This window comes from Seriola lalandi, unplaced genomic scaffold (genome assembly GCF_002814215.2).
Source record: "Seriola lalandi dorsalis isolate HSWRI2012SDOR001 ecotype SW California unplaced genomic scaffold, Sedor1 jcf7180002054553, whole genome shotgun sequence".
In the NCBI taxonomy this organism is placed as follows: domain Eukaryota; kingdom Metazoa; phylum Chordata; class Actinopteri; order Carangiformes; family Carangidae; genus Seriola; species Seriola lalandi.
In genome coordinates, this window is record NW_019525106.1 from 1433427 (window position 1) to 1448792 (window position 15366).

Here is a 15366-nt window from a genome sequence, read left to right on the forward strand (position 1 = left end):
CCCCCCCCCCCCCCCCCAAAACCCCCGTCTCACAGTGTGTGTGCCAGAGGGCAGTGAAGCGGAGCAGAGTGACCGGGGGTACTTGAGATCAAGAGAGGAAGAAAGAGAGAGTTATTGCGCTGAGAGACGGGTTTTCCTAGAAAGCAGCAGTGGGGAACTGGAAGAGAGGAAAGTGGCTTGGGGACTACAAGGTCTCCTCTGGATCATTAGCAGAGGGAACACTGATCCTGATTAATGAGGAGAACATTTTCTAATTCCCTCCTGCTTTTACGACTCCAATTATCCAGCGCCCACAAACATACAGATAGTATATATGAAGGATGTGCAAGCGCAGTTGTGTCTGGTACTCTGAACAAGATGCCCATGCAAACACAAATGTGCTTAATGAACAGGTATTAACTATGGCTGAACAAACACATATATGTTAAATGAAGAAAACCAAGAACACGTATCAACCTTACAATTTATCAATAACAGTAATAAGTCAATGGAAAATCTAACAAAAAAAAATCAAATAACACAGAAAGCATGTGTATGAATATGAATTTATACATCTTCATAGATATATATTATATACTAATAGAATATGAGACTGCAACTAAATTATTTTCATTATCCACTGATCTACTGATTATTTTTCTACATCACGATAAGTCAGTCATCAAAAAGGGTGCTGATCAATTTTCTGTTAATTGACTAATTGATTAATAAAATGTTTGGCTGCAGCTCTAATAGAATACATCCACAAACACAAATACTGTACACTACATTAACAGAAGTTACATTAGACAGCTGTTCTCTCTCTGACCTGAGTCAATACATGACTCCCATCTCAGCTACAAACTGGAATCCAGTCTAAGAGAAAGCCTTGGGCTGAAAGCTGAGGAGAAAATGTCAAGTTAAGTGTGTACATAAACAAGGCTAAACTTAGACAAAGGGCGTGGTGTCTCCAATAGTGATGCAGGCAGCATCTGATCATCATCCCAGTATAAACACCCATCTGACTCCACAAGCTAACCTTTCACACTTCTGCCTCTCAGGAAGAAAGAAAACCTGTCTCCAACAACTGCCAAGGCTAAAGGAATCGTTCCTCAGCAACTGGTATATATTTATACGCAAAAACACATGCTACAAAGATTCCTCGCCCAGGATGATGAAAGAACTCTAAACACAAAACCTAGAAGGGCATCAAATGACGCAGATGATGGATTAGTTTCAATTATGGCCGGTTGTTGCCGAGCAGGTTTAAAAACAGGCACGCTGGCATCATTGTTAGAAAACAATTTTAAAAGTTATATTGTTCTGTATTGTTCAGGGGGAGGTGTACATGGGAGATATAACACCCAAATCTGATATCAAGTGGTACTAAAAGAAACAGGTCTCTGAAGGGATACAGGCATGGATGAAGAAAAAGGGTAAACTTGATGCCTTTGTTGTTCCCGCTGTGACATAGTTGTGTGTGTGACAATAGAGCAAATTCGTCAATCAGCGGATTTAACCGCACAACTCTGTCAGTTGTTTTCAAATGCAAGACCTCCTCTGCAATGGACCTACATGCTCCTGAATATGCACTATTCTCAAATGTGGGCTAACACGCACTGAGCCAAGAAGATTGTGAGTATCAGTTCCAGTAGTTTAAGGCGGTCCATTTACACCTGTGCTCCAAAAGGATATGAGAGAAGTAGGTGAAAGGGCACAGTTGGAAAAGTGAAAGACAGGACAGAGGCAGCTTTGACAGTGTTTGATAATAAGGACAGTGAATGAATTCTGAGAGCTCAGACACTACTGCAAGCCACTATTAATGTGCTGGTGCTAAAAGAACCTCTGCCAGGGGAATGGGTAGTGCTGCTGCTGTATATAAAGGATGCCATTGCCACCCACTCAATGATTTTCAGAGACAATTAATACACAACAAATATTGACTGAGACACTAAGCGGATATGGATTTTTTGCAGAATAATGTTTGCAGATGCCAAAAACTCTCTTTATAACTAATGCTGATGAAAAAAATAAATTGACATCCTAGTTGTCTAAGACACGTACTACAGCTGAGGACCTTTTTTGCATTTCATCACCCTCTTTCTCCATGTTTCCTGTCCATCTCAAAGACCAAAAAAAATATACTTAAGAAAAAAAAATCAATCAGGACTCTTGCAGTATTAGAAAGCCGTCAACAGAATTTGCACCATAAAATGCTGGATTCATTAACTATCACATGCACTGGGAAGTCAATGGAGAGTTGTGAGTACCGCTCTTATAAAAAGGACACTTTTTATTTATTTTTTATACATATAAGTCATATAAAATATTCATTCTTATTTATTCATTTTACATTTCTAGATGTATTTATGTATTAATTTTTCTACATTTATTTACTTATACATTTAATTATATTTCTACATTCATTTATTCATTTCTGTGGCTGTATGTAAATTAGGTAGGTGGTCCTACCTCAGTCTAAAAACTGTATTGGGTATAGCGATAGTGATCGATTGGATAGATCTATTACTACTGCCTTGACTTGACTGGTACACCGACAGGAGCTTAGCCTTTCCAGTGTTGCCAACCTAGACACTTTGAAACCAGATTTAGTGACCTTTCAGACCTCTTTAGCAACCTGTTTTATTTCCCAAAAAGCACCTGGCAACAAATCTAACTTTTGGGACAAACCTTAGCTACTTTCCTTAGACGTATATCACCATCCTATATTGCATATCACACCGATATAACTGATCCAGCTTTAGACGAAGTGACAGATAAGATTGTCTCTGGTCCCATGCAGGACATCTAATAATGAGATGTACCCCACACGGGTATCTCTGATATGAAATATGGAGTACCCCAGGGTTCAGTTTTTGGCCCTCTGCTTCTCTCTCAGTCTCTGTCCCTCTCAGATTAGCGGTCATCACGGTGAGTCATGTTGAAATAATAGCATTTGTGCTCCTTTGTGCTCCTTTGTATAAACTGAATGCTGTGCCACAGTCGTAAATTTGTAATGGCTACAACAAGATTTGATCCAAAGAACAAGGGTGCTCCTGCTGCCATATCCCTCTTTTATTTTATTTTTTTAAATGAACATTACTTTGTATGTGAAAGATTCAGACCATAATGCTTCTTGTGGCTACCATGAATCCTCTTTGGAAAGGTTGCTTGTTTTAGCAACTTGACTTGGCAAACCACTGGAAGGCTTTTAATGTTGCTCCCTGTTTGATAGAAACTGGGCTGCATGTACATTTGGGCTTTTTATGGTGCCTTTTTGGTTGGCAGATCAACTTTAAGTATTACAAGACAGGAGAGGAAGAGGATGCAGTCAAACAGAGGGGTGGTGCAGAGTTGCAGACGACAGGCACTTACTGCACTTTGGAGGAACATCATCAAAAAATATCTGGACTCTTTTTCATGGATGAATGTTGCTTTATGTTGCCCTGAAAACTCATTAAAAAATTGTTGACTGCCAAAACCCTATTAAAGCTGACACAGATGTTAATTTGTTTTTTTATTACAGAATTCGCTGTCTGAATTGCATCAGCTAATACTGCCAAATTATATAATGGTACAAGTAGACATACACGCCAAACACAGGAAAAATGAATTAGAGGAACAGGGTACTTTTTTGATTAGTGACTGAAAGACAGGACAAATTTACTTGGACTCAAAGAGAGCAATCCACAGTAACAGGCAGCTGAATTGTCCCTCTAAAATGTAATACTGTGTGTTCGAATAAGCCTCTCAGACTTCATCTTATGTGCAACCTTTATTAACACACTGTAGGGTAAACATCCAAGGTACACCAAAAAGTCCATACACACACACATGCATACACACAACATCAAAGTACATTGTGTCAGAGCGGCTTAGTGGTGAGAACGAAACAGGAGAGTTGTTTTCTGCGCAGATGAAAGGCAAAAGAAAGCCGCTCCTCATTGTCAGGCTGCCCCATTGTCAGGTTTGGGTTGAGATACGTACACTCACTTCTTTAACCCTCCCATCTACACAGACAATACATGCACAGAAGTTGCTCAACACTAAGTATCAAGATCATAATAGCAGACTTTGTTTAGAGGCAAAGCCATTGAGGAACCTGAGACTTCAGGAGAGAAGAGACAGTTGAGAAGTTGAGAGTATAAGAGCAGCGTGTGAAGGATTAGATTTATTGTCCGGGTTTGGGTCTGACAATAGAACAGAAATAGATCAAAGACCAGGTCACCAGGAGTCACCAAACTCCTTACAGAGAGACAGGTCAGTAAAGACTCGACAGTTCGTTATACTCCTCTACTGGCTCACTAAATTACTTCCTATGACATAAACTGAAGTTAATTAGCGTGAAAAATGACCCGCTTTCCAACTTGAGCCATCTGTTTATGAAGTGGAACAGAAACAGAGTGACTGCCTTGGCACTCATGGCATTGTTTGATCCAACAGGTAATGTACAGTTGTAAAAGTGAACACAATGTGAGCTTACAGTGAAAAACCACAGCATGGTCTGGTTTCATAGTTATTAGACAGGAGAGTCGCATGAGATGTGACAGAGTAGTAAAGTGAACACAACGTTCAGTGTTGTGTTCTTTTCTTTGTGTGTATATGTGTGTGTCAGTGCTGGCCTTTAGCCATGCCAGGTGGGGTACAGGAGGCGTGTGTGTGTGTGTGTGTGTGTGTGTGTGTGTGTGTGTGTGTGTGTGTGTGTGTGTGTGTGTGTGTAAACCAAGAAATTTGATGATGTTCCTTCTAGAGCAGAGAGGAAATACTAACATAGTACAAAAGGTTTGAGAACAATCAAAAAGACAAACAAATACTTCCTTCCAGCAGGTAGAAAGAGAATTATGAGAGAAAACAGCACAGGTGTGTCAAACAGCAAGTGCCAAAAAGGGATTGGTTTTGGATGCGTTGAAAAGTGTTTACAAAAAGCACAAGAAACAGTGGAACCCAGGGTGGAACAAAGGGAGAGGACAGAGAAAAACGTGTGCAGGTGATAGCAAATGACTGATAAAGCAAACGAGCAACAAAACTAGACAAAAGCAAAAGAGAACCAGACAACCATGGATATCTACTCCCAGGTGTCACTGAGATAAAGGCTACGTTGTGTTATTGCCCTGAAAACGCCAACATTACCACTTCTTATTAACAGCTGCTCGAAACTACAACTTACCCACGCTAACACCGCCTACCCTCGAGAGTCATAACTACAACAGCTTTCACTGCCGTAATGACTCAGACTCATCAATAAGCTGGGAGTGGGAGTGATATTTAGTGTGTGTCACTGTCTCTCCACGTGTGTCCATTTACTAAATTGTGTGTATGAAAAGTAAAACATAACAGTGTTTCAAGCGCACACTGAGGCCCCAGCAGTATATCAGTCAGCCATGCACCTCTCCCAGGCATCAAAGACTGCAAGAAAAAAAAACCTTACACACCCTTATAAACACACACGCACCCTGCACTTACCCACTTTTGTGCATATATACACAAAGACACACACCATTCTCACAAACTGACTCACCCACACCGACAAGTGCGCGCGCACACACACACACACACACACACACACACACACACACACACACACACACACAATTACATAAGCACCCTAGGAGTTTGGCAGAGAAGAGGCAAGAATCAGAGTGGGAGGCCAGGCACCTGGATGAACCGATTATGGTCTAAACCCCACCAGAGACACACAGATGATCTGCCTCAAACTTCAATTTTTCTACCCAGTGTGGGCTCTGGGCCTCTCATCGCCTGAGGAACACTGCTAACCTCAGTGACCTTGGCTCGTGGAGGTAGTCAATGTCAGCTCATCACTAGTAAGTGCTGACTGGATAGGACCTCCTGTTGAGTTTTATGACAGAATACATACCATCCAAATTAATTAGTCATATATGTATGTTTATACATATATATGTATGAGTGTTCATGTACCAAATTAGGAGTCAGTAAAGTGGTATTATATATAACCTACTCCATTGAACATGAGTTTTGCAGAATGATCAAAAACATTTTGCGTCTAGATGTTAATACTGGCCCCTCTAGGTGAATAATGTTTGATGTCTCTCTGTCTACAACGGAGCCCGAACCTCCACTGCAGCGCCACACAAAAGCACTTTGATCTTACCTCCCACCCCGCTGCCCATGTCGGCCATTTACAAGTCATCATTACAAATGAACTCATTAAAGACAGCCATTAGATGGTAAGAACAGACTATATTATTGAGGACTGACAGCCTCATATTTCTGTTCTTGAGGCTGTAACACCATCTGGTGGCCATGATGCTCAGCTCCAGCTGCTCATTACTGATCCAGCAAGACTGCTTCATTGCCAATAAAAACTAATTATTGCACCCTAAAACATGAAACATATGTTCACTGTATAATAGATCTGATTGATACTAAATGACTATGGTAGTCTCACAAAAATAACCGACTGTAAATTTGATGCCAGATATAGTAACCGATTTCGTAGTCTCATAATAGTCAAATTTACACCCTATACAGGGCATGAGCTTGCTATATTTTCATTCTTAAAAAAAACAATATAAGTTCTACTGAAAGAATTGGTATAGTCACCAGGATGCTATTCTTCATTCACAAGGTCTGGTTTCAGGCCTGTGTGAAAATTAACATACAACCTGCTGAAACTACAAGTGTTTACAAACTTGAGACTGGAGAGCGATATTGTGACAAACGGTAAATACAATCGTCCATCAACAGAAAATTTCTTAAGAGCATATGCATCAGATCAGATTTCACATTAGTAATGGGTAATAATTAACAGCGTAGTATGTTGGTATGTCAGAACTCTGAAAATTAATGGCAGAGGTTATTAGAAGCCGATAGTAGGCTTTGCAAGTATATTTCTATGGCAAAGTAAGAAGACATTTAAATAAAGCGGAATTAGGCATTAATCAAATGATGAGATGACATTATTTACTTGCTCTTATGTACATGTACATCAACACATAAATCTTATGTGTGCCATGTATTTCCATTTCATTAAACCTGTAGTGGGGTAATAAAATATGTAACAAACAAGCAACACACTAGTGAATGACTAATATGATCTAAAAAATTATTTGATTAACGTTTGTGAAAGAAGTTGTTGAACAGTACAGAGGTGTCAAAAGTAGGCATTAGTGTCCACTTTTTCACCTTTTACTTAAAAAAAAGAAAACTTGCAGATATTTAGGTGACAGTTCGATTCAGCAGACACTCATTAACCGCCTTCACATAGTACAGTGGTAGGTCTTTGGTGGCATCACAACATGTAGTACAATGCACCTACCTGAAGATGGTGTAATAATCTAAGGAAATGGATGTTTGAACATACATATTGTCTACATCACATAGAATTTGACTTCCAAAAGCTATTATACATCAAATAGGGTTGGAATGACTGTGAGCCTGAAATATATGATGAACAGTATAACAAAAATTAACTACCCAATAACCAATAACTTAATTGACTGAGTAGTCGATCAACTGAAAATTAAGATGTGTAAGAAAAAACTTACTCCATTGGGATGCGAAACTGGGCAGTGTCGGGAGGCTGCTCTTTTCCCGGCCTCACCAGGGTCAGGAACCAGTTGGGTCTGAAGATCCTCAGCTGGGGGTTGCCAAGCTGGTAGAGCGGGTATCTGATAGGACAAGCACACTCTTATTATCTACTGTTTCATTCCCAGATATCCTGTAGTAAATCCTACAAAGACACTAACAACTGGTAAGACTTGAGAGCTATAATCACATAGAATTGTAAGTAATTGTGTAGAACTGTGTAGTGCAATTTTAGTTTGCCAACGACGATTGTTGTCAAGAGTTTATAAAAGCAGAGATTTAAAAAAAGATCTGTGTGATGAAAACCCACAGGATGTGGTCACACAAACTACACTCTGTGTCTTGATGTAACCTCTGCTGTTCCAGCTGTATGGAAATATCTAACTCTTCTGCTACATGTTCACCAGCTTGCAGACAAACTGTGCCTGTCTGTGTTTGGTGCTGGGCAGGAAGTGTACAGTGAGTTTATCTGCGCTTTTTCACTGAAAGCTGCTGGATAAACCTGCCTGCACAAACCTGCCTGCACATTAGCAACATTACAGCTACACCTACTTTCAATTTTACCTCCAAATAAAGTGATTGAACTGCTTTTGGTTTTTTTTCTTCACTGTAGAGATGCTGCAATGTTCCCAGATACAAGGAATTCATTTGTTGAGTATAATATTATCACAGCCAAAAGAAATCATGGCCATAACCACAAAAAGTCACAAGACATTGGAATTACCCTTCACCCCGGTGTTGCCCCTGACAACCAGTAAAAGGAAATTAGCCCTTGACATAGAGGAAATATTGACATACATACGTAGACACATGATCAAACCAGACATTTATTTTCAACATATGAAACATGTAAATCCCAATATCAAGCATTGCTGAATTTTCTGTGGACTCAGGCAATCAGATGAAATGTATTTATACAAATTAGCCTGATAATGGCTTTATTGCAACATGCGAGTAACTAATGAGTACAACTAGACACAGGTGAGACAGACTTCATTACGAACTGAGTGTAATGGAAATGAATCTAGTTACTGTAAACCGATTCGAGCAGTATATCACTGTATATCAACGGCAGATTGTTTTTAGCATAGCCTGCCAACGTTGGCTAGATTCCTGCCGCGTAACGTCGGTTATGTTTCACACTAAGCACATAAGTCACTGCTCAACACGCACCGACCGTGTGTGATATAACTGAAAACAACATGTGCTACAATAACTGCTACATTCAGACACATAGGAGAGATGGAAGGACTGAGACTGGGAGATGCTAACGCTAGCTGAGTTTTGCTAGCTAACCAAACTACCAGAAAAGGTGACCAGCAAAGACTTAATCTGTAGCTGACGTGTTCTTATGCGTATTCAAAACTACACATGAGGAGACAAAACAGTGGTACTTACAGCAGTCTTGTTACTGGCATCGCGGGAACGGTCTGTTGTCAGACATAAGCTAACAGCTAAATATCTGTTTTGTAGTCTTTTCAAGGTTGTCAAATGCTACACGTGTATGGATGTACTTCCGGGACAATCTCTGGTGCGCATGCGCTCTAGTTTTTACTCCGTGCCCTTGAAGTAAAGTTCATAGTAGTCTGTAGCTCAGAACTGAAGTCTCCAGGTGCTCTCTAGGTACTTATAAGAGACTATCTCTTATAAATACTCTCTATCTCTTCAAAAAAATTTGATGAGATTTATCTATTGCAAGATGGCAAAGGTGTTTTTAAAATCGGACAACATTTAACTATAAAGGCTTATAGGTTACTAGTTATAAATGGAGTAATATTGAGCATTAAATCAAAACATGGTGGATTTGTGGTCTTTTCTCATTACTTATTCACATGATCGATTCAAACCCACCACTATACACACAAAAAGCAGTTAGTGGTAATAATACCCCAATGAGAAGGTGTTTTGTTATTAATTGAAAATGTTTACAATGCTGTGCTGATGAGTTCATCCAATACCAATCAACTAAATCTGCTGAATGTTCTCCAAAACTATTAATTCCTCCACTATTCATTTTTCAAAATTGGTCAAGGTAGTTTGTGTTGCATGTTTGGTGGACCCCTAGATGAATTCTCACATGTTATGGGTTAGGGTTAGATATTTTATGAATACTGTATTAATCTGCAATTTGACATGAGCACAAGTGCAAAATGTGTTTTATGCATATGTTTATACACAATATATTAAAACAACATCTAAATTTGCACATGCATGCTTACTGCATTTATTACATGTGGACAGATGGAGAGGAAGATATCCATAAATAGACATTTAGATAGGCTAGTGATAATGAAATTATATCAGTGCTTCATTATGCAACTGACACTTGTAAGTTATGGATCAGAAAATCATTAAAATCCCTTCTAATTTTTCTATAAATAAATGTTTTGAAGCAGCTGCTTTAATATTATTCTTGGATAACAGCAGAGCTCGTATTCGTTTTAAGAATGGGTTTCCATTTTGGAAATGTCATTGCTGTGAGTATTTTCTCAGGGCATACATGATGAGGCAGCAGCAGAGGGAGACCTCGTTCCATCGCTCTCTCAGACCCTGTGCCCCAGCGTCTGACCTCACACCCAGCTGGGGGGGGGGCAAGAATGATTGAAGGCCCCTAGAGTGGAACATAAGTCCCTGGCTCAGCTGGTTCAGACCTGGCAGGAAATGGACCACACTGACAGCCTACACTATGCCTGGGAGGGAAGTTTCCATCAGTTAAGATGCCATGGAGCGCGTGCGTGCGTGTGTGTGTGTGTGTGTGTGTGTGTGTGTGTGTGTGTGTGTGTGGAGGGTGCTGGAGGGCAGTTAGGCATTTGATTATTATGCAGTTGTTGTAATGTTCGCCAGTTGGCACAGGTATTTGTCACACTATATCAGAATGTCCTGCCATCTCTGCAGTTTTCCAATTGAGTTTTTTGCCTTAAGAAAAAGAAATGTTTGCTGCTGTGAGTTCATTGGTTGTTTACTTGTTTATTGCTTTGGAACTGCTTGATCTGACAGCTGATATGAGAGAGTACTGGAGATTCATAAAGGTGGTGAGGCAGGGGTTGGAAGGTTACTTTCAAAACATATACTGTACTGGCTGCTGCATATTACAAATTAAAACATTAGACTTGTCAATAAATTAATTATTAAGTTAAATTGAATTCCCTGCTCTAAATTCTATGAGTTAATATATATAGAGTGCTTATTAGAGTACAGACCATGTTGTGCAAGTTGTCCACGCTGCAGCTGCTGCACATTTGTGCATTTGTACCCAAGATGGTGTGATGGTGTGAATTTGCGACATAGCTGGATTATCAACCGGATAAATCATGGTGCTGACTAAGCACCAATAAGTATATGGTAATTTGAATTATATAAATAATATGTAATGAAAATGGCTTTGATGCACTCCAACAAGCAATAAGCCTGACTGGGTTTTGATCAGTGATGTTGTGGTTCATTGTGGATGTTTTAAACCCCTAGGCTACTGGTGCATGCCAACTCTTGCATTTTTACCTACTCCTTAGATCCTGGCTAGTAGAAGTGCCCTTTGTGTAAATGTAGTTTCATTAACTTTAATATTCTAGTTGATATTATGCTCACGTGGTGAACAATCTTAAATAAATTAGCATTTGATAAACTTTAATGCTGCAATGATTAATCGATTAAGCGATCAGTCAATCAACAGGAACATAATTGGCAACTATTTTGATAAGTGATTAATTGTTTGGCATTTTTCAAACTTAAATGCCAACACATTGCTGTTATCAGCCTCTCAAATATAAAGATTTCTTGCTTGTCTCTGTTTCATATGGTTGTTGTTGAGACAGAATCTCGGCCTCCGTCATCACATCATGCCATAGCCGTCCCTTCACCCGCCCCTAATTTTGAAATAAGGTTGCACTGTGCAAAGAAAGAGGAACTTCACAGATGTTCCTCTCTCTAATCTCAAACAGATTTGAAAAAAATGGTACATCACACACCACAGGGTATTATTAAAATCACTGGAGGTGAGATCAGTTTTACTCTCTGTAACAGACATAATAATAATCGTAATCCTCTCAATTGTAACTCTTAAATATGAAATATGTTGTAAACTGGATCTGTGAACCCCTCACATCACCAGATAATCTGGACCGAACATTGGTACCAACCAAGCCCCAACACTCTTTTAGTCCGTTCGTGGCTTTAGGCTCTGAGAAACTGGGAAGGACATTTGTCACAATTTTTTGGTATTTTATAGACTAACTGATTAATTGATTAATTGAGAAAATCACCAGATTAATCGAATTAAAATAATTGTTAGTTGCAGTCCTAATTAACTTAAAAACAGACTAAGCTGGGGGAATTAGGGGACTCAATAGGGGCCCACAGCTCACATTTTTGCCCTGGGGCCCGCTCACTTGTTCATCCGGCTCTGACTTTGTACATGTCTGTAAATGTGTAATGTGTAATGCGTAAGGTTGATTTCTGCATTCTTATGGCCCTTCTTTCTCCCTTGGCCTAGCACCTGGAGCTAGCCGTGGGTGCAGCAGCAGTAGCTGCACTCATTACCTCAGTCAGGGTGCCAATGTTTAGCAATGCTCCAGCCAGTGCAGACCAAGCCAGGTCTAGGGGGAGCGGAGGGGGCCAGCAACATGAACCGATGCAACCTTCAGCCAAAGGTCCGGTCTCACACTGTTGTCCAACTCTGCCATTTATAGATGTGATTCAAGCCTGTTTTTTAATGCACACAGTTGGGCTCTTTGATGGAAAATAAAAGTCAACTATATTGTCTAATTTCACTGGTTGCCATAAGAATATAAACTTGATTAATGAGGTTTTGTTGCTTTTCAAACTTTTTAAATTTGCTCTTTGTGGAAATGAAAGTTTCAGTTCTGCAGAAGTCATATTCTGGTTAATGGCTCAGCCACTTAGCTGCTTAGTCTTTATTGCTGCAGTACTTAGCGTGTGACATACACTCCATCAGTAATCAGTTATTATTAATCATTTTAATTCAGACAATCAGTAATGCCCACAGTATATTTACAACTTAATGAGATTGAACTTGCACCGCTTTTGTGTGTGTGTGTGTGTGTGTGTGTGTGTGTGTGTGTGTGTGTGTGAGAGAGAGAGAAAGAGAGAGCGAGAGAGAGTTAGAGAGAACTGGAATGAAGGTTCAGGTCTGGGGCAGTGGAAAGTGGCTGTTTGTGTGACAGTACAAAAAGGAAGAAAGTATGGGAGGAGGAGGGAATGCTCTAACAGCAGAGGTGCATAGACGGAAACAGTTCAGTCTACAGCGGGATTGTCCCGCCAAGAGCGAGTACTGGGGCTGCATGGAAACTTTCCCCCTCTGACTCTCAGGCAGTCGGAGGAGAAGTTGTCGGTATTGAATATCCTGGAGAAGAAAAAAAGGAAACAGTAAATTGAAGATCCAGACATGAAGATGGAAAAGTTTGTCAGTTGAAGTGAATAGTTTTGCATATAAAGGGACCCGCTGTTTCAGTGCTTCTCTCTGAAGCCACTTCAGTCTTCCATGAAGAATGGCCCATCTTGATGCCTTGAATCATCTCCCCAAAGACTTGCTTCCCTAAAATATGTAATAATGACTTGAGTTATATACAATTATACAATATGTGCAAAACACCTAATCTAGAAACTGTATGACCAGCAGCACTAGCACCTTACCTTATTGCACACACTAGTGGATGGAAAGCAGGTACAAGGATATGATGGAAGACAGAGAGAGCAATAAATGAGAAACCTTTATATCCAGATTGGATTCAGCGGTGGCTTGTTAACTTCTGCTGCCACAGGCGAGGCTTCTACAGTAGGACAGTAGGATAGGACTACAGCATGTTATGTGTGTACTGTACCACAGTCAGGGATGAGGAAGAACTGTGTCCGGGGAGCCAATTATCATTTTTGGCAGCAGTTTTTAAAAAATTCTCATCCCCCGCTGACAATCTGTAGCAGATGGTTGATAGATACATGACTGTGGGCTTCAGTTGCTTATAATCTATCAGAGTTGATCTATACTCACGTTTTTAGCCTCAATGGTGGCATGGCTCTGTGCAATGTCGCTCGGTCTGTTTGTTGATCGGTCCAGATTTAAATATGTCAGCAACTATTGGTTTAATTGCTATGAGATTTGCTACAGACAGAGTTTACAGGTCCCAGAGGCCTTGTTGACAGCCTGACTTTTCATCTAGAGCCACCAGCTGTGACGTTTTCACTTTTCTGGTGTAATACAGTACCTCAACATCTACTAGATGGATTGATACAAAATTACATTCTTGGTTCCCAGGCGAGGAATCTTACTGTCTTTGGTGATGCCTGACTCCTGAAAATTTTACCGTTTTACCATTTACTAAATGTTAGCATGCTAATACGCTAAACTAAGATGGCTGTCACGGTAAAGCATCAGCATGTTAAGCATCGTCATTACAACAATGTTAGCATGGTGACTTTAGTATCCAGCCTAAAACTCCACTGTGCTCAAGTACAGCATCGCAGAGCTGCTAGCATGACTGCAGACTCTTAGCCTTGTCAGAAAATTTGACAGGTGGTGCCAAATTAATTATGAGAAGTTTTCAATAATTGCAACTGTGATTCTTCTCCAGCTTGAATGCAGTAGTAAGTCCACTTGACACACAAAACATAAACCATTAGCCCCTCCTCCCCACACCTAATTAAACCTCTGCCACTTTGCCATCAACACTAAATGAGTGGTCAGAGCTAGTGGCCAGTTCAGGTCAGATTCCTCTGTTTTTTCATGTCCCATGTTCACACTCTCGGAGGGAGCGGGTGCATGCCACCCAGCACTCCTCTGGATATTAATAGTTGCAAGGGATGCAGTCAGGGGCAATCTGGATGGTGTGTAAATTTAGACCCTCCCCCCTAGATGTTCCGTTGATGTCATAAGCGTGACCTCTGACCCAGGAACCCGGCTGCCACAAGGCCCATGTTGAACTTGAATTTCAGGGTTCCAAATGCAAGCGTGCACACACAAACATGCATACACTTATCCATGCACACACATGCACTTACAAAATGCAGGATTTGAAACCTTTTGAGGCGAAAGGCTGTGTAAATATGTCACCACAGATTCTGAGAACCCATGCACATTTCTTACTGTGCAAAGCCTAGACCAACACATGACAACAACTGACACACTGACTGCGGAGCTTCATTGTCTTTCACACTCAGCCTAGCTGGTGTGTGAATAGAAGCTCATGTTGTTTGCTGCTAGAAACAAAGTAAGAACATCTCTCTCATTCTAATGCGCTGATTTACAGAGATTTTGAAATCGACTGCAGTTGGAGTGGGGTGATTAGGTAGAGTGCTCACACAGGTTCCCACAGCCTTATCCAGTGTCTCTGCCCCTGCCAGAGCTATGTGATGGATCGGGGGAGGGCTGACATGCATAAACAGGGACGGGGGGCAACTGATCTTCAAGGTATGTCAGCCGAAAGTCTTGGGATATCTTGTGCACAGCACAGCGGAAGACCTTAACCTACAAACATAACAACATTGTTCATGCTATGATTCCTCTTGTCTTATTTTTGGGTCCGATAAAGTTGTTGTTGGATACCAATAGAGCCATGACCATGTTACAGTAAGAACTGTGTTGAAATGAATGGATAGTGACACTAAATAAAAATGAGTCAAGACGATCAGTGCACAGTTTAGGTTTCAGAAAGTTATGACAAAGGATATGCTTCTGTGAGAGCAAGGAGTTGAGCACTGGTTTTGCATTGTACAGCCATGTTCATGTATATTGACTCAGCATGCACATTCACTGTCAAAGAGTGCGAGTCAAACAGTAGCCCAGCTATAATATGTTGACATTACGACTCA

The 15366-nt window shown here is 40.5% G+C and overlaps 1 protein-coding gene across 1 annotated transcript in view; it reads right to left on the bottom strand.

The window, feature by feature from the left end:
- Positions 1-9059, bottom strand: part of mrpl23 (mitochondrial ribosomal protein L23) — a 32689-nt gene extending 23630 nt beyond the window's left edge. The window contains exons 1-2 of the mRNA XM_023415447.2: positions 8944-9059; positions 7506-7628 (exon numbers count right to left, since the gene is read on the bottom strand). Of these exons, the coding sequence (XP_023271215.1) occupies positions 7506-7628; positions 8944-8963 (143 nt within the window). The 5' untranslated portion in view covers positions 8964-9059. The remainder of the gene's footprint in view (positions 1-7505; positions 7629-8943) is intronic.
- Between the last annotated feature and the right edge of the window lie 6307 nt (positions 9060-15366).